Consider the following 23,491-nt stretch of genomic DNA (forward strand, 5'->3'; position numbering starts at 1 on the left):
TTATTTTAGGTAGAGAATAAGTAGCTATTTGAAAGGTAGCAGCTTTTGTTAGTATGTTGGTACATAATATTGATTAGTGTTAATCGTATAATCAGCTGTGAGATTTGTGTAGTTGATTGTTACAATATAATACCTACACAATCCACAATATGATATAATCACCTTTACCTGTATTTATTATATACTATACCAGGTAAATAATTCATTTATATACCAACACTAGATGAAAATAAATACAAGTTTTATTTATAATAATGTGAAATACAAGTAGAATATACAGAAATAGATTGTATATTTATTTATAGTGGAATGACGTACAGAAATGGTTATTAAAACCATCAGAACAACCAGTTATATTAAACCGCTCTTCTTCTACTAATACCAGCAATCCCTTCGCTCCTACCTTCTGTTACGGTGTTCATGATATTATATTTGAGGTAAGTTTTTCCTATGGAAAACAAATCTTTGAAAGATACGATAGATGTGAGAAGTGATATCAGGTTTTCTTGAGACAACATGTATACCCTGTTTCTTGCTTATAACTAATTAATGCTTAAAGTCATCCATGCTAACTCGAAAATCTATGTCAATAAATCCTGCTGGGTGCCTTTTAAAAATTCTAACTTTTCCTGTAAGCTTCAAAAGTCAGATTGTGAATGGAAAGTTAACACCACAAAATGTGTTTGAAACTTAAAGATCAGTAATCTTTGATTTGCGATCGAAATTTGATTTCATGAACAATGACAACAATATACAGCAACATTAAATATTGACGTATAAAAAAAGCTTTTGGGATAAATAACAAAACTAAGTAAATAAACACAAACCGATGTAAAATGGTATATGCGTAAAGATGTTAACAATTTCAATCTACATGAGAGATCTGAAGTGATTTGGTTGAAATTAATTTTAATTCCATATGGTCTTCGGTAGTTTCAGAAAATGATAATTATAATCACACTATGTCCTGTATGATAAAATATTGACCAACAAAGTAAACTAAAATCGGAAAAAGTGATAAGTGAAATAAAATATTAATTAAATAATTTTCACCATTTACTCCTACTTGAAAGATGTTAATGGAATTTGTGTTGATTTTTTTTTTTTTTTAGGTCATGCAGAATCAACATATAGCATCAGTTACTATTTATCAGTCCAAAGAATCCCTCTCTTGATGTTATACCATGACATTTTATTGGCTACACATAGACCAATGAAAGAGGCTTTTATATAGAAACAGCCCATCTCAGGCCACTTTTCATATTCACTTTAATGGGATGTATATATAACTGAACATTTACTACAATAATTTGTCAATTTTCATCTCTCAAAGAGGTTTCCCTCTTTTTCTTTTTTTTTTGTGGTGTAGGTATTTGAAGCTCATGATATTTACAATAGAACATCAGATTGTAAAATTTTTTTAATAGATATTAGTAGAAATGTGTTTTTTAAAAATATATTATTATGAGTGTGTACTTACCATTTTGAGTGTAATATAATATATATTATAAAACCTCATTTGTATATATGACCAATAGTAAGAGAAAATAACAAAAAATATTGTATTCTCCTCTCTGTGATATTAATATATAGTCGTCAATTAAATGGGAAGTTTTTATTTTTGTGTTGGCTTTTAAGTGTTTTTTTCTCTTCGATAAACAAAAATATGCGATACTTACTGAAGTTTCAATTTATAAAATACACCTTTATTGAAAGTAATCCTAATAGTGCTAATAGATGAGATAGTTTTATATTTGGCTTAACGGTAAGTGTAAATGTTTAGTAAGTTGGTAAGTGTAAGATAAGCTTATACGTGTCCTTAGAATGCAATTTATACATTCTTTCCATTTTCCATGATATTCTCTGTAACATTTAATTTATGTAGCTTCATGTACATTTAAAAATTTTTATTTAGGAACAATAATTAGCTAACATAGCATTATTTGATTTTAACAAACCTAATTAATAGATATTGATTTTAATTTAACATCTGATGATGTGGCATGACAAAATTCCAATTTAGTGTGTCTCTAATTACAACCTAATACCTTGAAACACATTAAAATACAACTTACAAAGACAGAAACAAATTGAGAAATATATTTTATGGATAGATTATTTATGAATTATATATTTTATGCTTTTTTTTTTAATTATAAAGATGATTAGTTTTATTATGTATATACGTTTTTTTTTTTAATTCAAAGTATTAGTTGGACTCAAGTAGTCGAATATTTTAGATATTGAAAAATTAATTTCAATTATAACTATTTGAGCTTGCATTGTAGGAAGAATATTCTAGTTAGATTCGTTGAAAAGACAGTTGCTAATTTATTTTCGCACCAAAGGGCATTTAAAAGCAAATCAACTATTGCTAATTTATTTTGGCACCAAAGGGCATTTAAAAGCAAATCAACTATAAAAATCCTTTCAGGTTCTGCATTTCTCTAACCTCCGAATCTTAGCTCATTAATAAAAAATAATCAAATATATTTACATGTACTTGTCTATTTTCCGATATATATCCAAATTTTTGAATAACAAAAAAAATTTTTTTTATTGATTGTGGTGTATGATTTGATTATAATAAATATGTAGAGGAAAAAAATAATATAATTATAAAGTAAAATATTGTAATCAGCCAAAAAAAAAATACAATTTATAAAAATAGAAAATATGAGAGTTATTGCATGCAAATTATAATTGTCACTTCTTGCATGATATTTTAAATAAAAAGTTATTCAAGCAGAAAATTATAATTTCATTTACATCATTGACTACTGCTATTCTATTTTATCAGTTATATATCAGGATGGGCAATCTATATATAGATATATATGGCAGCACATATAATTAATAAGATATATCTTTAATAATTCTGTGCAGTTTTAAAAATACATTATATAACGTCAAATGCATTTATTAGTTACCTATATGTACTTAATAAGTTAATGGATTAAAAGAAAAAAAACCCTAACACCTTGTTAATGAGAAAATATGATAGAAGTTAAAGATATGTGTTCTGGGGATATTCTTTGTCTGTTTTATTAGCCATTTGAAAAAATTTTATTCAACTACTAGCCACTTTGTGTGAGGGGGTGGGAAATGAAAGTGTATCTTTGTTGGGTTTATGATGATTGGGGGCCATTTCGCCTTCATAATCTTAAATTTATGAGTGAACATGTGATGCAAGCTGCTGCTCTGGATGACTAGCTTTCAACGTCATCTTTTAGTTTGCTTACGAAATGATCAGTAATCCCCCCAGTCATTGGAAATAGCAGTAATGTCAATAGATGATTGGAAAATCAGTCGAGCTACATTAGAGATATACCCATGAGAGATATACCCAATCTGGCATGACATCTATATTGAGAGGCGATTGAAAACAATTTTGACAAAGGATACACATACATAATATCATTGAATATAATATCTGTGAAATAAATTTATCTATAACTGATCAACCCCTTTTAGAAAATAACACCTTGTATCTTTGAAATCAGAACAACACTTGGTAATGTTGTCTGAATTATATATAAGCATATCTGTGAAATTCCTGAAAACGACATAAACATCCATGTATTTATATTGTTTAATTATTATCTAATTATAAATTATTTAAACTGATGAAATTCCCTCCGTGTTAATAAATGTACGTACTATAAGCAAGCACTGTTTCATGATATTACGATATTAAACTTATTGCGTTAATATTATAGAATTGTTTGTGTTTTAGGATGTACTGTAATTGATAAATGTTGGTGTATATGTATTTTATTTAATGTTCTTACAATGTAAAATATGTGTAATGATAAAATGTATCATATGCTTGAGGTGATATCTGCAGTGCAATGAAAACTAATCAATTTATTGGATGTTAGAAAGCCAATGATTTCAAATACATCTTTTAACATTTTTAGATAAAAAAAAAAACATTTTTGTGATAGATATAATGAATTTGAATTTGATGTTTAAAATAACAGTATGATTGTCCCTTAGAAAAGACTGTACAAAATGATGTATTATTATAATACTATGTATTTGTATTTAAACCTGCATTTTTCATATCTTTAAAACAAAAAGTCACATTCCTGGATCATTATAAAAAGTTGTCAGAATACTGGATTTTAGATATGTAGTTGCCCAGAATCACTAGCATTTTATCCTTTAAAATACCATGGTTTTATTATCATTTATCTTAAATACAATCTCATACATTATACTTATTGGTTCATGTTTATACATATACATGTAGTTTGTATGCTATAATATGCTGTACATAGCTGTATTTATACTGTGTACAAAAACAGTTTTACAAATAAATATAAACATTTATCATAATATTACTATTATTACCTTCAAACAACAATATCATATTGGGAGATTGTGTACATGTAAATTGCTCTATGCAAACTTTAAAGAAAAAAGCTCATTATCTCAATATTAGCAACTTTGACCCTCTGTTTGATAAACGTGAAGGAAATACAGACTAGATGTAAACTATATTTTGATATGATGTTAAAGTGATACTAATATCTGTGATGTTTAATTTTGGAGGTCGTATATATAATATCAGTGAAAGTTGAAAGATAGTTTTTCTTACGAGCAGATGTAACAATGCCTTAGATACTCTTTTAGATGCTATTCTGGGGGAATTAGAAAGTTACCTATATAAATTCTGTGTTGTTATGTTATCATCAATCACGCCAGTCCGTCTGTCCACAATCAAAAATCTACTTTGAAACAGTTAGTGATGGTAGGAAGCTGGGTCACCTATACCATAGCTTTCAGTTTCTGGAGGGATTGGACTATTTGCTGGTAACTGTTTTAGTATTCCTCTTACTCTAAGTTATATATAACAGTGCTTCATGGGTTTTTTCGGCTTTTAATACATAAAACCACTGTTTTAATAAGATTTCACATATAATGTGTTTGATTAATTTATAAAGTGTGTTTTATAGAAATATTCCGTTTTAATAAAATAGCATTATCGTTGAATGTGTTTGAAGATTCTTTCAGTATTGTTAAACAGTCTGTCATATCAAAAACGAATACTGTGTTTCACACAAGCAGCAGATACAAAGAAACCCACAAGATAATTAGAATGTAACATATATAATCACAAAGGATGTTTTTCATAAAATTTTATACCTGTATATAGCAAAATGTTATTTTATGGATGCTTATTTGTAGTTTCAAAAACAAGGCATTAAATTTCACTATTATTTTCATTAAATCTATAAAGAAAAACAAAAAAATAAATTTAATTGTTTAAGGTCTATATTAAAGTAACTATTAACAAACATTTATTTCTTAAATCACATGTGTCTTTAAAACTCAGTTAAGATTAATATTCATTTTTTGCACATATCAACACAAAAAGGATATTTTCTTTATAATCATAGAATTAAGATCTCTTGCCTTGTAATTAAAGTGTTTTCTAAATATCTATATTTATACTTTGTTAGGCTGTTAGTTATAGTGTTTTGTAAGAAACCATGGACGGCACCAGTTTTAAGAAGATGGATTAATAAAATTTCACTCTGAATTATCAACATATTTTAAAAAGAATTTTAATAGGACATGAGGTTGGCCTTCTTCAAGTCTGAACATTTGTATCAGCTTTGTGTTATTTTATCTGTTGTTATTTTATGAATTTTAATGAATGTAGCTACTCCAAGTAAATAATGTATATTTTATTTCACTGTCGTACTTCCTCAGCTATATACACCTGTATATATATTTCACTATTAACTTATATGTATGGAACAAATGTGTATGGAATTCAGTTAATGTTACAAGACAAGGAATGGCAATGAAATAAAGGTTTTCTCAAATCATTTTGTTATGTTGAATAGACGGAAGTGTGATAGATGATATTATCAATCACATTAAACAAGCATTTGTATAATATTACCATTATTTTCAGTTTAATTTCAGGGTATATTAATTATTATTATCAGTAAAATAGAAATTTAATTTGTCCGATCTCAGATCTGTGTACCTCCTTTTCAACATGTTCCATGTGCATTTGCCAATATGTTGTTGATTTTTTTTTTTTTTCCTTTTTTTAAAAGAAAAACAAATATTAAGTCATTTTCCAGTTATCTGAGGTATAATGTAATAAAATATAGAGAAAAATAAACAAAATAAAATATTTCACATCTCCTATTTTTGTTTTTCATTTGTTATAAACAGCAATCCTTGCACTAGCTGGTCAAGTAATACATTAATTTAATAAGCACCACTTGAGATGAATTTCATGATTTGGACTTGTCTTGAGTATGGTTTAAAAGCTATATAAATAAGTTTAGTACTACATGTTGGTTTTTAAAAATATATCATACTGTTATTGTGTATTTAACCTTGCTGCACTCAGAAAGTTCGAAGACATTTAGAAGGACTTTCCATGTTACATACAGCATTATTTTTGAGATACAAATTAATGGGAGGAAACTCCATTAATTTCACTCTGACCTCAAATCTGTTATTCTTCCGCTTGTGAACCTTGAGTATTTACCAAAACCTGTTGTAAATGTGAATTTATATCCCCTTTTATGATTCTTGACCAAAAATGGCGACAAAGTATATCATTGTCAGAGTACCAAGATGGTAGAAGTAAATGGGAGATCTGCCTCCAACAAAGGAAGGACATGTCAGAGTTCATTCTGCAGATAGCAAATTCAACACATAGAAATCTGGTTAGGGTTACTCAAATCAAAACGTATTAAACCATTGTATACCAACTTACTATAGTTGTATCTAATATTTGGGTTGAAGCATTCACAAAACCCACCATCACTTATGACTTCACATGAATCATTCGATATATTAAAAATTAAGGATTTATTGAGAATAATTGCCTGATTGCCTAAATCTGTATTAGCTATACTAAAGTCAACAGCAGGAACCTAACATTTTTGACCGAGTTCCTTATGGTTTCCAATTCCAACATTAGTGATAATGGCATACCATCATAGGGTTCAGAATAGTTTAGATCAAAATCATTATGTAAACCAATTAGCTGATTCTGCCATTATAAAGAGATTCTTATTAAAGAAAAGATGCATAATGTAAGATTTAGATAAAGAGCTGGCTGTTCTTGCTATAATAGTTCCAAAATAGATAATTCAAAATTAATATATTGAAAATTTCAGTCAAATTACTTTATTCTGAGCGAGCTTATCACTGTTTGAAGTTTTGAGAAGATGTGGTCCAGATTGTTTATTATCGTAGCAATGTTACTTGTCAATCGAGACTCAGTCTTGCTTCTCCATTTCTAAATTAAATCATTAAATGACGATTGTATTTCAATCGGATGAATTGGTTTACATCTCCGCCATCCAATGTTCTAGAAAGTTGATTATAGGCATGTCATGTGAATAATGTCTAAATAATAATTTATATATTTGAAGCCAAAAAAAACCCCTGCAATAGGCAGATTTAGCTCTTACATAATGCATCTTTAATAATATATAACACATTTCTATGTCCTAGAGATTTGATTATAGACTTGTCATGTTAATAAATGTCTAAATAATAATTTATATAACATTCGAAGCCAAAATAAAAAAAACCCTGCAATAGGTAAATTTATCTCTTACATAATGCATCTTTAATAATATATAACATTTCTGGTGTTTATAAACTATGTTTATTTTGATATTTTCTACAAAAATTGATTTGAGTAAATTATATGTATCATATTCTACAAAAGTTTATTTAAATTACTATAAGAGTCAATATTGAAGACTTAACATGTTTTATATACATTATTATATAGGTAAAGTACAAAGTTTTATAATAATATTTGTATATCAATTAAAGGCACAATAAATATATAAAAGGATGCCACACAATGAGGATGGACACAATCATTCTTTTCAGACAATTATTAAGCACTAACCTGAACAGAAAACCCCAAGCTATTGAAAATCAATATTTCTATATATTGGTAAAAAGAAATAACAAAAACAACAAAAACTAAAAGAATATCTAATAATCAAAAATTTGAAGCATATCAACAGCTTTAAAGCTTATATTACATATATCTTTTAAGCTACATGTATTTTCATTTTGGTCAAGAACATTTCTGCTTAGGGTATAATTATTGTATATAGTATATACATAATTTAAATTCTTAACATAATGTAAAAATTGTAACCTATGCATGAATGTATAAATTTTAAAACTTTTGCAAATATATATGCAGTGGCAAAGTTGAAGATTTAGCAATTTACACATCAATGAATTGAATGATTGAACACATATCGGATGATCAATTTATACAAATATAAAACTTGTTCCATTGTGTTATATTGCACAAAGAAGACATCTGACCTAATTTAGGACTTATAAATGAAGGAGGTAATTAACAGGTAGACATATAAACAATGTTGGAGACAGATGATACATGTTGAACATTTCAAAACAAGTTATCAAAGAATATATTATTGTCCAAGACGACAAAGGGTATAGAGCAGTCTGCTCTTAGCAAATAATTTATACATAGACACGATGAAAATGAACCACTTTAATAAATGAATAATTGTAAATCTCATTGGAAAGCAACACTTTAATCTTGCAATTCTGAATGTAACCACAGACCACGATCGTGTAAATCTATCAATTCTCTTAAATACAAAAAATGGAATTTAACAATATCAGAATTTTGAAAACCACAATATCATATTGCATGCATGGGACAGGAAATATGGTTTTAAAATGCTCGGGTCAATACAATTCCTACAGTTCTGTGGAAGACGCAACGATATGCCACGGTTGACACTGAGGATGTGCCATTGAGTTTATTCAAGAGGGCATGACCAATTCTGATTCAATGTTTGAGTATATACAGCACGTTTCCATAGACTTCTTGAACCAAAACACTGTGGCAGTGCTCTAATGGCCATTTGAGAATATATGGGGCAATACCGGTATGCCTAAGTTTCAATGCAAAGTAAAGTTGTTATGGCCTCCATGGATTATAGATTTTCTTGTGTCGGTTAATGTCCAGCCTATAATCATTGTGTCTTAGTATATTTTAGAAATTAATTTTGTAGATTTTCACTAATAATATGAGACACCATGATGGCAAGAGTTCAATCAAATTATGAGCTAATTATGAAAATTAGTTGCATACACATTTCCTTAAGCAAATATTAACAAACAGTACTCACAGGTTAACTTATTATTGAAAAAAAAAAGTACATGTAAGCGAAATTCTCGCTTTCCACATGATAAATTATGAATGATTTGAGACACCTAAAATGAAGATATGAGTATTATGATCAGTATCATGTATATAGTATCAAAATCTTATACACCATAACCCAGTTATAGATAATATATAAAACAAATATTTCTGTTACAACCATATCCTAAAATAATTTGAAATCATATGTTAAATGTGATCCATTACCAGTATTACTAATTTCAATGCTCATTTTTTTTTTTACTTTGCCTCTTGATTCTGTACATCACCCTAAGAATTTTGATATTCTTCCATATAAAAAGCATAATTTTCATCATGTAGTAATTTATCAATTATTAAATTTAATTTCTTCTTTGACAATCTGGACACAACTTATTCAATTCTATTTAAAAGTAAATAGATAATAAGTCGATATATATTATATATATGTTGTATTCTATTAAAGACAAATAAATAATTTAACAAGATATAAAATAACAATCTTTCCATTTGTATTCTTTATGCTGAAGCTGCATCTTCACGTGAGAATATCTGTGATGAACCTGGATGCATCCATGACAAACCACTGGGTCTATTAGATTCTTCACTTGCACTTCTCTGTAATATAGTTTGTTAAATATTACATTATTCTCAACTTACATATACAAATATTACTTTTTCATTATTTTTTTATGAAAATTTTTTCATCAAATTTTTTTTATCCTTTTACAACATTTTAAACTTAAATAAACATAAACTAAAATTTCACAAACTCGTGAGACTGATTATCAAATATCAACATTATAATAATTACCCCAAGATGTAACATTTGTTTCCTAGCTTCTTGATATGTTTCATCATCTAATGGACTAATACTGAAATATATTAATATGTTGTCTTTTATAAATTAAACTACTTTTACATTATGGCAAAATGTATATGATCACATTGATATATACATCAAAATAAGGTCTTCATTATTTCATATATGCTTCCTCTTACTGAAAGATAGCCATTTTGTCAATAAACTATACTTTAAACATGCAAGCTCCAAACAATTCTACCTGTTTCTAATGGAAGATTTGGTAGTTAAAGTAGAAATTATCATAAGAAATATAATTGATTTTATCGTGGCCTTCACGTTTTAGACACGCCATCGCTCTTGGCTACATCGCTTGGCCTCGGCGGGTGTTATTCATGTCTACTTCGTACTTACTTCCCATTAATTATCTCAGTACTGATGTCAATCACGATCACAGAATGTTTTAATAATCATTTTCTTACGCCATTTTAATAATTTTCCAAGCCAAAGAAACATTGACTGGGTAACTAAATGTGCCTAACACAACAAAACTATACCCATCCGAAAGTGCTCCCTATTATTAGCTATTATAATAAACAACAGTTAACTTATTTTCTGCTAATCCATAATGCACAACTTTTGCCAAGACATTTTGAAATTCTCAGCAATAGTGGTATTATCCTGCGATCTCACATGAAAATACTACACTTTGTTTACCATATACAGCATTTCACACTACAAAAATAGTAAGCTGGTTAATTTTGGAGGGAAAACTTTAGGCTTGACACAGGTGTGAATAACAAACAAGACCCGATAATACGTGGAAATCGATTGTCATGCCTTTTGACGAGTGATTTTAGCTATTTATGAATTTTAAAATACTATTTTATAAAGAATATAAACGATGTTTAGACATTATGAACTACAAGTATTGAGGAATATTATTGACATAATATTGAGGTGCATCTATTTTTCTGTTTTATTTAAAATATAAAAGAAACATGATAATAGCAATATAGTGTTTTATTCTTCAAATAAAGAACATTACATATGAATGCACATGTCATCTTCTGACCGCGATTGCAGGAGAGTGATTTTCAATTTTTTTCAATCCCAGGAGAATTTTTTTCAGCTTCCCATGAATTTTAAGATGTGAAGCTCTGTTTTATCCCAAGATCTAATGAATATTAACTTACTTTAATGCATATGGATCATCTGATGATGGTTTTTTTTTTACATTTTCTTGAGAAACACGAACTGTTTCTGCAACTTTCTTTTTAAATAAATCCATATCTTGTTCATATCTAAAACCCAAAAAAAACCTGTCTATTTTCTACAATTACTCAACAACAAATTTCCGTTACACAGAAAAGTCTATGCAGAATGAAAAGGTTAAGTTCTCTCATGGGCATTCACAAATCTATATTGTTTACTAAATTCACTGAAGGTCTTTGAAGTCTCATAACCATCATGAATAACTAATATATTCCAGAATTGTAGAACATCAAAATGGATCAAATCCTGTGACTTTGTTCACAAAATGGTTATTTTAAATCTTTCATCAGATTTCCTATAGATGTTTGCTATTATCTCCATTTTAACTTACAAATTTTGGCTACCGGTATATATCTATATGTCACAAATCATAAAATTGAGATGGAATATTTACACAGTCAAGACAACATCCAGATAACTGGGTATTATGTATTGGTTAAAATGGTAAAATTGTGAAAAAAAGATTCAAAATTGAAATGAAACAAAATCTTACAAATTAGCTGCTTCTTTATTCCATGGATTAGCAGTATCTATTTTATAAAATATTCTTCTTACATACATTAAAATCTGCCATAAATGATTTACATTACGTCTGAAAGAAATATTACAACCATTACAAGTATTTATATTTTCACTAAAATGAACTTTTTGAAAATATATCATAAAATAAATAGTTTTCTAGAAATAAACAAGGCTTGAACTTCAACTATAGAATCCAGTATGGGAATTACCTATTTCAACCATTGTGTAAATACTATAATACAAGCCAACAGTGAGGCAGATGTCCCCCACCGAAATCACAAAATAAATAGATGACACATTAATTAATTAATCGCACATTTATTTTTTTCAAAAGTATCGAGCAATCAAACTATCTATACACTAAGTTTCATCACTCTCTATCAGATAGAATCAAGATTATCTTGTTCCAAAGCATCGACCAATGTAATTGATTAGCTCTGCTTAGCTTTAGCTCAAAATGTTAATCATTGAACTCAGTCAAGACATTCACCTAATGAACATCTACATCAAACATTCTACCTCAATTAAAAGCAGAGTTGTTATGTTCCAAAGTCTTGACCAATCAAATTGCTTATCGTTCCTTAGCCTAAGCAGAAACCAGTTATCGTGCCCCAAAGCATCAACCACCGTAAGCAGACAATGTTCATCATTGAACTCCATCAAGACATTCACCTAATGAACGCCTACATCATTTTTGAACATTCTACCTCAGTTAGAAAGAGAGTTATTGTGTCGCAAAAAGTGTGACGGGCAGACAGACAGACAGACGGACACAGGCGCAGACAGACAGATCATTTTAATAGTCCCCTGCTTTCTTCGAAAAGCGGGTGACAATAAAGAATAATATTATAAGACTGAATACCTCCACTTGGGAAATCCTCTTTTTACATCTAAATCTCCTGTTACAGGATGAATAATAGGATGGAAGATTGGAAAATCAAAAAGAAGTTGCTGAAAATGAAATATAGAGGGTTAAACACAGCAATGCTATAAAAATATAGTTATGGTATTTAAACTAAAGTATAAATAACAATAATTAAAAAGTCAATTAAAGATACATTATGGAAGATAAGATAAAGAGATGGCAGTTCTCGCTATAATAGTTAAAAACTAGATAGTGTAAAGGTAATTTGCAGAAAATTTCAGTCAAATTGATCCACTATGAGCCGAGAAAGAAGCAGGTGAAATTTTTGCATAGTCTCGGTCATCATTACTAAAATCATTAATATAAACAGCATAGTCTCGATTATCCACTTTTTTTTGATTTAATTATCAATAGCCGTTAGCGGCATATAGGAATCTAATCCAGCCAACATCGAAGGCTAGCCTTGACATTGAGAGTTTATTATGGTCTGGATAAGTTAATTAATGTCTAATTGATAATTTAGATTACATTTCAGGCCTAAAGAAAGACTTGTAATAAGAGGACTTTGCTCTTGCATAATTAATCTGTAAATATAAGTAAATGTATCTGATTTAAATGACAGTCTCAACTTACAGCACTATAATTTTAACGATGTAAAATATGCATTTTAAGACTGCTAATCATCATCTGACTCAATTTGAGGGACTTTAAAAGTTTCTAAACAATATAGGGATTTTGAAAGTTTGAAAACTACAATATCTAAACAGTTTAATGGCCCCCCCCCCCCCCAAATATCAGTCTTTGTGAATGTGATAACATTGATAAGTAGTAAATGATAACTTACAGGACAATCACTATCAGGATATGTATCTGGAATGGTCATAGTAAAACGAAACACGCCTTCTTGATATAATCCTTCTCTAACAAATATAAAACCATTCCATACTGAAAATGGTACATAACAATTATTGTTTTTTTTCCATTTTTTTAGCAATAATAATATTTCATTTTAATGTACTCAATATGTATTTCACATTAAAGCCATGGGCACTTTTTATTTTAATATTAAACAATATTCTATTCATTTGGACCCCTCTCCAGAACTTGACGACTTGCTGGTATTACTGAGGACAATATTGAAACATAAGTCAACCATACTACAACATTCACTGAAATTGTGCCAGGGGGGAAATGTAATGTATTCACAAATAAAACTTACCAAAAGGTGATAATGCTGATGGCATCACATAAACACCAGGTATTTTCTGGTTTTGTACCTGATTACTGTAAGATAAATGATATATATAGACAATTTAAATTTAAAAAGTTGTGATACCAGTATATACAGTATAGCTTATATAATATCTATTAACCATGCCAAAAAAAGTACCAGCTAAAACTCTAGACAACAAAGATTGAAATACCTGTTAAAGACTATCTAAAAATGTTCAATAGAGTTAAATCGATACAATTACATTTTCTTTAAAAATATTAGTGGAAGTCAGAAGGGCAACAGCTTTAGTTTTGCTTTTGGCTTAAACTGTCGTCATTGAAACAACTATAAAAAAAAATCAGTTTTATCTCAACCCTGGTTCAATTAGTAGACCCAAACTATTAAATACAAACAGTTGCTTGCTTTACAAAGAAGATCAATGCATTAAATTTAAATAATTTTTATCCAAATTAAAGTCATTTTTTGATGTCTACATTTAGACAGAAAAATGAACTCAGCAATTGTAATCAATAAATAATTATAAAACTTACTATTCAGCCATAAGACTGTATTCCTGAAAGTAGGGATCATAACCATCTATTGCGTTAATAGTAGGCATACTGTTGTTAGAATGAATTCCTGGTGACTGTGTAATAATTCTAGGTGTAAGTGGTTGTTGATTAGTAGTATGAACAGGTGGCTTCACTTCTGCTACAGATAACACTTTCTATATATAATGAATAATAGATTAATACAGACAATATATATGTTAATTACACATTAACAGTTTATATAACTCATCTGTTCATTACCATGACATGAAAGACTATAATGGAAGGCAATTACTAATTATCTATCTTGTTTCATTTCTTTTAAAAGATTTTATTATTTTCATATTTCTAATTTATATAAATCCATTATAATAATTCTGTTTGTCAAATAGTGTCAATTTAATTCAATTACTGAATTTTTTTTTATTATGAATGATGTGGGTTTTCTTCAAATGAACTATTTTTTTTTTATTTTTTTATTTTTCATATCACTTCAATTATTTGTTCATACCATAGCAATTTGGACTGACCAAAGTCAAGACAACTAGAAATGTTATTAATTAAGTGATACAAAAATACAATAAAATTTAAATTACCTGAGCAGACAACGGGGTCTGAGACATTGCCAGTTTCAGTTCATATTATAACACAGGCTACTGTGTCATTGCTACACGATTATCTGAATAATAGATACAATAAATTAGTTATTTTGTCCCTACAGCGTCATTAATCAATAATCAGTTTTTAGAATAATAACAATCAGGAATATCAATAATTCTACTATACCTCATTTAATATCTAACACATAAAAATACTTTACTTCAAAGCACACGCCATCTATAAAATTGCAATAAGTTTAATACAGTGTTAATATAAAATAATAAGTTACTTAGTGCCACAACTATCTCTATTTTTACTCCAAACAAGTGTTTACTTTTGTCAGTGGGCCATACTTGTATGAAGTATGGAAGGATAATAAAATTCTGATCAAGAGTAATAATATTAATTGTACAGTGGTGGCAATGTTAATTGACTGTGGTGTGTTCTGTAACATTATATAGAAGTTGTAGATCAATATGTCACATGATTGATGTATTTAATTTCCACTTGGAAATCACACTTAATTCAGGGGATTATTTTATCACAAGTATCATAGGCCTACAGGTTTTACATGTTAAATTATATCATGCACCATATAAATATCTCACCTAGTGGCTATAATAATTATGTACATGGTTTTAAAGCAATACTTCCCTCTTTACATTAGGGTGCATCTATAGCCCCTCGATTTTTGAAAATTTTCAGCCCCCCTTCCCCTTTTTCTAATCTGTTCCTATTCCCGAAAAAAACAGTCTATGCAAAAAAAATAGACAGATTGGTCGATATTTACATAATAATTTAGGGGGTCCATGGCAGCCTGAAACCAGCGGCTGCCAGGCAGGATACGCCCACATTTTGCAACAGATGGATAGAGAACAAGCTAAACAAAAAGCAATTTTTCAAACAATCAAGGGCCATAATTCAGGAAGTTACGATCCGATATGCGCGAATATCGAAAGAAACCAAGGTCTTTGGGTTATAAAGATCTATTTCAAATTTCATCAAAATCAGATCAAAATTGTGACTTCCACAACCTTGATATACCATATATTTACACTATTTGCGTACGAGGGGTGGCCATTTTGTCCAGCAGTTTTGGTACGATTTTCACGAATTTCAAACTCAACCATCATTAGGGTGTAACAGTGATATACTAAAACGTTTTTTAAATCAGATAATAATTGTGACCTCTAGAGGGACCACAAGCAAAAACGCAATTTTTCATATAGTCAAGGGCCATAATTCAGGAAGTTACGGTCCGATATGCGCAAATATCGAATGGAACCATAAGATCTTTGGGTTATAAACATGTATTTCAAGTTTTATCAAAATCGGATCAAAAATTGTGAGCTCTAGAGAGTCCACAACCTTGAAATACCATATTTTTACATTGTTTGCGCACAAGTTTGGGTCTGATTTTCATGAAACTTCGAACTCAACCGTCATTAAGGTGTAATGGTGATATACTCAAACGATTTTTTAAATTGGAATAAAATTTTTACGCGATTTTTCATATAGTCAGGGGCCATAATTCAGGAAGTTACGGTCTGATAATCGTGAATATCGAAAGGAACCCAGATCTTTGGGTTATAAACTTACATTTCAAATTTCAACAAAATCAGATAACAATTGTGACCTCTATTGGGTCCACAAGCTAAAAATGTGATTTTTCGTACAATCAGGCGCCATAGTCCATGAAGTTTTGGTCCAATACATGCCAATATCGAAAGGAACCAGGATGGGATAAAAAATTGGGACCTGTAGAGTGTCCACAAACAATTGTGGACGGACGTCCGTACCGCCGGCCATACAGGGGCGACGACAATATACGTCCACATGAAAATTTGGGCGTATAAAAATCTGGCAGTAACCCCTGCTCAATTAATACTTTTTATTAGAAATGTAATTTATTATTGCAATTTTTTGTTGTTTTTTTTTTCAGAAAGGATTATTGGTCACACATCTTTAGATCACCCGATCAAGCAGTAGACTTTTGATTTAGGTGAACAAAACCTAGTAAACAATCATAAGGCACTTATTAACACCGACCCAGTTGAATTGTTCTGTGTGTAAATTTAAAGTCAATTGGATATTATCTTTAGCCTCCAGAGCATCCACAATATATTTGGAAGTGATCAAGGGCCATAACTCTGGCGGTAATTATTGGAAATTGCTGAAAATCCATATGCTTCTTCGTCTCAGGGCCTTAAACACTTTGTATAAATTTGAAGTCAATCGGATATTAACTTTAGCCTCTAGAGCATCCATATGATTTTTCAAAGTGATCAATGACCGTAATTATCGGAAATCACTGAAAATCTTTAGGCTTCTTCGTCTCATGACCTTAAACACTGTGTATAAATTCAAAGTCAATCGGATATTAACTTTCTCCTCTAGAGCCTCCACAAGATTTTTTGAAGTGATCAAGGGCCATAACTCTGATAATAATTATCGGAAATCACTGAAAATCAATAGGCTTCTTCGTCTCATGACCTTAAACACTGTGTATAAATTTAAAGTTAATCGGATATTATCTTTTGCCTCTAGAGCATCCATAAATTTAAAGTTAATCGGATATTATCTTTTGCCTCTAGAGCATCCACAAGATATTTGGAAGTCATCAAGGGCCATAACTCTGGCTGTAATTATCGGAAATTGCGGAAAATCAATAGGCTTCTTCGTCTCATGACCTTAAACACTGTGTATAAATTTAAAGTCAATCGAATATTATCTTTAGCCTCTAGAGCATCCCCAAGATATTTTGAAGGGATCAAGGGCCATAACTCTGGCAGTAATTATCGGAAATCGTCGAAAATCAATAGACTTCTTAAGCCTCTAGAGCGTCCACAAGCAAATGTGGATGGACGGATGCACAGACGGACTGGGGCGACGACAATATACGACCACATTTCAATGTGGGCGTATAAAAAGGATCTAGTAATCTTTCTACGAGTAGCCATGACTATTGATAAAGATATATTAAAGACAATGATTATAGAAATAATTGCAAGTGAGGTGTAGGGAAATGCGATCGAACAATTTATATCATTTTATGCCCGGGCGTAGCCCACAGACGGGTGTTGCCATGCTTGTCTTCATTTTGTGTGTAATGTGGTAATTTCCTGTCTGATTAGATACATCAACAAGGGGCCCTGTCAACAAACTGGTTGAACATAAAAATCTGAACTTCATATCCACTGGAGATTAATTATTAAAATAACTACTGAACACGTGAACACATCAGGTGTTGATTTAAGGAAAAATCAGTACGATACTTTATTTCATTGGCTCATTATTATCGTTTTCAAATAAACTTAGCTCATCTACACCGAAAACATTTTGTTCCACAATCGAAAAATGTTTGGTTTGACATTTTACATGGAATACTGCTGTGTTCTAATCAAATTCCATTCATTCATTCTTGATGTTTCATTTCTCCATCTTGCATGCTGACAGGTCACGTAAATGTGACCTATAGACCAGTCGCAGTTGAATTGAAATCATGTTGATTTTTTTTTTTTAAAAAAAAAGCTTCACTAATACTTCATAAGATTAATTATGAAATCAATATTTGAAAGCATACCTTTGGATTTTTAAATACAAAATAAGTTTGATTATTCAACATCATCTAATTCCAAAGAATTTACTACACGTGTTGCTATCACAAGCCATGTTGTATCGTATGGTACCAGTGACCCGTATGTCAACTTTGACCCCACAGCATTGCGCACTTGAGTGATCATATAAACAATTTTACTATTCTATTTTAATATTATTTCATCACATCATACTTGTTTCCTTTTGAGACTTTGTTTATGGAGTGATGAGGTTAATACTGTAAAACAATTAATCTGTCAATCAGTTGAGGCTATTTTATGCTTGGCAACGAGTGCTAATAACGTATACAAATGTCAAAACTTCGAGGGGGGGGGGGGAATTTAGAGTCATTAACTTCTCGCGACTTATTACAAATGACAAGTGCTATCTGAAATATTTATGTGGTTTTTGTGAAAGAAAACAATGTTGTGCCTTGTGGGTGGCTATCATTCCTGGGTTTGAAAGTCAGGTATCATATGAAAACAAAAAACAGTGCAACCGAACCGTGACCGGTTAATCGAGTGACCGTTTGCATATTGAGTTAGAGACTTACATGTAGCTTTAAAGATTTAAAGTTTATGTGATTTCAATTTTTCAAGAGAACTTTTTTATTCCATGAGATATTAAAATTAAAATTGTGCAATGGATTTTATTTAACGGGAGGAGATTTCATTCAAACACAGAGGTAAGTTTATTATAATAACCAAAGTGAAGTAGTTTGTTCATAATCGAAGAAATCTGGTTCAGTCAGACAGTGTAGTGACTAGTAGTAGTATTAGTGTAAGTAAAAGGTTCAAAATGTTGAAAATCAAACAATCAAAGACAAAGTTCAAGCTGTGTTTACCTTGTCGAACTTTTTGTATTATGATACACAATAATATCAAACACTATTACAGGGTACAGGTGTGTATCACATTATAAAATAACTAAAATGTCCATATACTATTCAAAAAAAGTAGGGGATATTTGATTTTGGGGGCATAATACTAAACAAGCCAACAGTGAGGCTGATGTCCCCCGCCGAAATAGGAAAATAATTAGAGGACACATATAAATTTATCACAAATTATCTTTTACAAAGTATTGAACAATCAAACAGTATATCTTTACTTCCAAAGCCTCGACCAATCAAATTGCGTATCGCTCTGCTTACCCTGAGCAGAAAATGCTCATTATCAAACTTAGTCAAGGTATTACTGTAATGAAACTATACACCAAGTTTCATCAATCTCACTTAATTAGAACTAAAGTTATCATGTCCCAAAGCATCAACCAATCAAATTGCTTATCTCTGCTTACCCTAAGCGGAAAATGCTCATCTTCGAACTCCATCAAGGCATTGACCTAATCAACACATACACCAAGTTTGAACATTCTAGCTCAATTAGGAAGAGAGTTATCGTGCCCCAAAGTATCAACCAATCAAATTGCTTATCTCTGCTTACCCTAAGCGGAAAATGCTCATCTTCGAACTCCATCAAGGCATTGACCTAATAAACACATACACCAAGTTTGAACATTCTAGCTCAATTAAAAGTTATCGTGTCCCAAAGCATCAACCAATCAAATTGCTTATCTCTGCTTACCCTAAGCGGAAAATGCTCATCTTCGAACTCCATCAAGGCATTGACCTAATCAACACATACACCAAGTTTGAACATTCTAGCCCAATTAGGAAGAAAGTTATCGTGTCCCAAAGCATCAACCAATCAAATTGCTTATCTCTGCTTACCCTAAGCAGAAAATGCTCATCTTCGAACTCCATCAAGGCATTGACCTAATAAACACATACACCAAGTTTGAACATTCTAGCTCAATTAGGAAGAGAGTTATTGTGTCCCAAAAAGTGTGACGGACAGACAGACGGACAGACAGACAGACGGACGAACCCATTTCAATAGTCCCCTGCTTTCTTCGAAAGGCGGGGGACAAATATGCAAATGACTACGAAAAAAGTCACTATAGAACCTAACAGAAGAAACATTTCCAGTTACATGTGACGCCCAAACGCACCAATAGCTACCGCATGGAATGCAGGTGATGCTTGGGATCATCATGGGGGTCCAACCCAAGATTTGCACGACTCTGACTTTGAATGTTACAGTCATTGTGGCATTGAATTCCAGGGTGGAAACATCAGTTTAATTGTTTTAGTGACCAGAAAACAAATTTTGATATGCGTCGGCTTACCCAAAATGAAAGGTTACGTGCCCTTGGCATGCTACAGATCGGCACAACACAGGCGGTTGTGGCGCGGACGATGAATGTTTCTCAGTCTGTCATAAGCAGACTATGGTCCAGATACCGTGATACACAATCTGTACAGGACAGACCACGCTCAGGTCGACCAAGGGCGACAACTCAAGCCCAGGATCGATTTATCCGTACCTTGGCCTTGAGAAATCGTGTCATCACAGCAAATCAGATCAGCGCTCGTCTTCAAACAGACAATGGTGTGAGAATGAGTGGCCAGACGATTCGGAATCGACTGCATAGGGGTCACCTTCGCGCCCGACGTCCTCGCGTGGTCCCTTGTTTGAGAGATCATCACATTCAGGCAAGACGTCGTTGGTGTAGGGATCGTCAACACTGGGATAATCGACGCTGGAGCAATGTGATGTTTTCAGATGAGTCAAGGTTCACTGTTGATTTTTGGGACAGACGTAGGAGGGTGTGGCGTCGTCGAAACGAGCGCTTCCAAGACGTTAACGTCATCAGACATGATCGATTTGGGGGTGGTTCTGTTATGGTGTGGGGAGGCATCACTGTTGCTGGAAGAACGGCTTTACATGTTGTTGCAGGGCGTGTTACAGGCCAGTACTACCGGGACAACATCTTGGCAGTCCATGTTGTGCCGTTCGCACGACGTCATGGCCGCCGTTTCATCTTCCAGGATGACAACGCAAGATGTCACAGGGCCAGGATCGTTACAGGTTACCTCCAACAACAGAACATCACCACATTACCTTGGCCAGCACTGAGTTCCGACCTCTCCCCCATCGAGCATGTCTGGGACATGCTTGGACAGAGGTTACGTCAACGTCAACAACGTCCTGCCAATGTCCAAGAACTTGCTGCTGCGTTGCAACAGGAATGGGACAATCTGGACCAAAATGACCTTAGACGTCTCATTAGGAGTATGCCACGTCGGATCAATGCTTGTTTGGCAAACAGAGGAGGATTTACCCGTTACTGACTTGGTTGTGATGCTGTGGTAACTTTGCTGTTTGACCCCGGGTATCATTTTACCCTTATAATGGTCAGTCTGTGCCTTACTTAGTCTAACGATCATTTGGAATAAATCGATGAATGTGAACTTCATTTCATTTTGTCATTTGTTTCTTCGTCAGTTTCATTAGATGACTTTAATAACACTTAAAAATCAAATATCCCCTACTTTTTTTGAATAGTATATATGGAATTTAAAAATAAATGTTGTTTACTTAGTTATCTGTTAATGTTTTTAGCTTGTATAAGCATTTCTGGAATATTTTTTGACACTACTGTCGCCTCCTGTAGAGTAAGGGAGATAACTCCAAACATAAGCGTTACTCGATTATCAAGTTGAACAAATTATTAGAGTTACAACTGAAGTGAATTGCCAAAAGAAGGAAGGGTTAGATAAGGGCTATTGGGATCTACCCATCGACATCTCCATCAGAAGACTATAAAAATACCGGTATATAAAATCACCCGGTCTGCTAAATAAGCGACCGTGATACCCATAAAATCAACTGGTCTGCTAGACAGGGGACCATTTCTAATCTGCAATAAAACAAACCCCACTTCTGACTTCATCTAATCAACCCTCTTAGTCTTAGTAGTAGTTCTTGGTGTTTAACGTCTGCTTCCACATAAGTGATATCGCAGACCTCTTAGTCTTTGTAGTCTTAGTCTTAATATAGGCCAACAGCAGTGCACGTCAAGATTATGCAAGATTTTGGGCGATCCATATAGGTACGGTAGTCGAGTTAGGCATCCCATTAAAGGCTTAATACCACTCTTGTTGTAACTGAATAATATGTCTCAATCTTTATTCTGGTAAACAAATTGCACTACTTTACAATATTCCAATTAATTGATGATACAAATTTCATCTCAAAGGAGCTAAATCGCTAATATTTGAGACCTAGAAATTGACCCAAATAGGTCGCAACGCATATAATAATGTAATTTGATTGTATATAAACTGATTTACATTCAATTGTTTCCGTTTTGACTCTTAATTTCAAATCAGTTATGTCCAGCGAAATACGGCCTGTGTCTCAACCGTATAGCAATTTCTAGTGTCTGGTTATTCCAGTCTATTGAGCAGCCTAGAGCAGGTTCCCCAGTTGAATATGTCGAGCCTCGTTCTTTCTGGTCACTTGTTGCAAATGACGCTAAAACGCACTATGGTACACGATTCCAGTCTATTGAGCAGGTTCCCCAGTTGAATATGTCGAGCCTCGTTCTTTCTGGTCACTTGTTGCAAATGACGCTAAAACGCACTATGGTACACGATTCGTGTACCAATGGTAAAATGTTTATTCTGTCTTTAAATATTGGATATCAGAAGCCTGTCTTTTCCTGGTAAGATTACAACATCAATGTTGATTTGAATTGACAAATAATTCATATTTTCAACGTGTATGACTTTGGATGATATTGAGTTAGAGACACACCTAATTTAAAAAAATTTAAAAAATTCAACTAAATGATTTGAAAAGCCTGATGTAAAGCTTTTCAAATGTGACTTGGATTTAAAAATATTTTTGAACCCTCTGGACAACTAAAATAGGATTTAATGGATAATTTACACAACAGGTACGTAAGACACTAACACATCTAGTACTTAGAATAAGGCTATTTTTTATTTTCTGGAGCTGTCAAG

At 31.7% G+C, this 23,491-nt stretch overlaps 2 protein-coding genes across 4 annotated transcripts in view; one reads left to right on the top strand and one right to left on the bottom strand.

Annotated features, from left to right (window-relative positions):
• Positions 1-6,171, top strand: part of LOC126814551 (phagosome assembly factor 1) — a 67,638-nt gene extending 61,467 nt beyond the window's left edge. The window contains exons 13-14 of the mRNA XM_050539784.2: positions 306-437; positions 1,113-6,171. Of these exons, the coding sequence (XP_050395741.1) occupies positions 306-437; positions 1,113-1,175 (195 nt within the window). The 3' untranslated portion in view covers positions 1,176-6,171. The remainder of the gene's footprint in view (positions 1-305; positions 438-1,112) is intronic.
• A 1,530-nt stretch (positions 6,172-7,701) lies between these two features.
• On the bottom strand, positions 7,702-22,137 carry LOC126814559 (AKT-interacting protein). 3 transcript variants are annotated; one of them, XM_050539800.2, is made up of 10 exons: positions 22,062-22,137; positions 15,018-15,100; positions 14,422-14,597; positions 13,877-13,941; positions 13,502-13,602; positions 12,655-12,743; positions 11,764-11,862; positions 11,192-11,299; positions 10,008-10,068; positions 7,702-9,811 (listed from the first exon to the last, which is right to left on the bottom strand). In XM_050539800.2, exons 2-10 carry the CDS (start codon positions 15,042-15,044, stop codon positions 9,713-9,715), a joined length of 825 nt encoding a protein of 274 aa, XP_050395757.1. In that variant the 5' UTR covers positions 15,045-15,100; positions 22,062-22,137; the 3' UTR covers positions 7,702-9,712. The 3 variants fall into 3 exon arrangements, with proteins under 3 accessions (XP_050395757.1, XP_055955714.1, XP_050395762.1); XM_056099739.1 differs by lacking the exon at positions 22,062-22,137 and adding an exon at positions 19,463-20,834; XM_050539805.2 differs by lacking the exon at positions 22,062-22,137 and adding an exon at positions 18,605-18,692.
• Positions 22,138-23,491: the final 1,354 nt, after the last annotated feature.

The sequence above is a fragment of the Patella vulgata genome, chromosome 3 (assembly GCF_932274485.2).
Source record: "Patella vulgata chromosome 3, xgPatVulg1.2, whole genome shotgun sequence".
Taxonomy (NCBI): Eukaryota; Metazoa; Mollusca; class Gastropoda; family Patellidae; genus Patella; species Patella vulgata.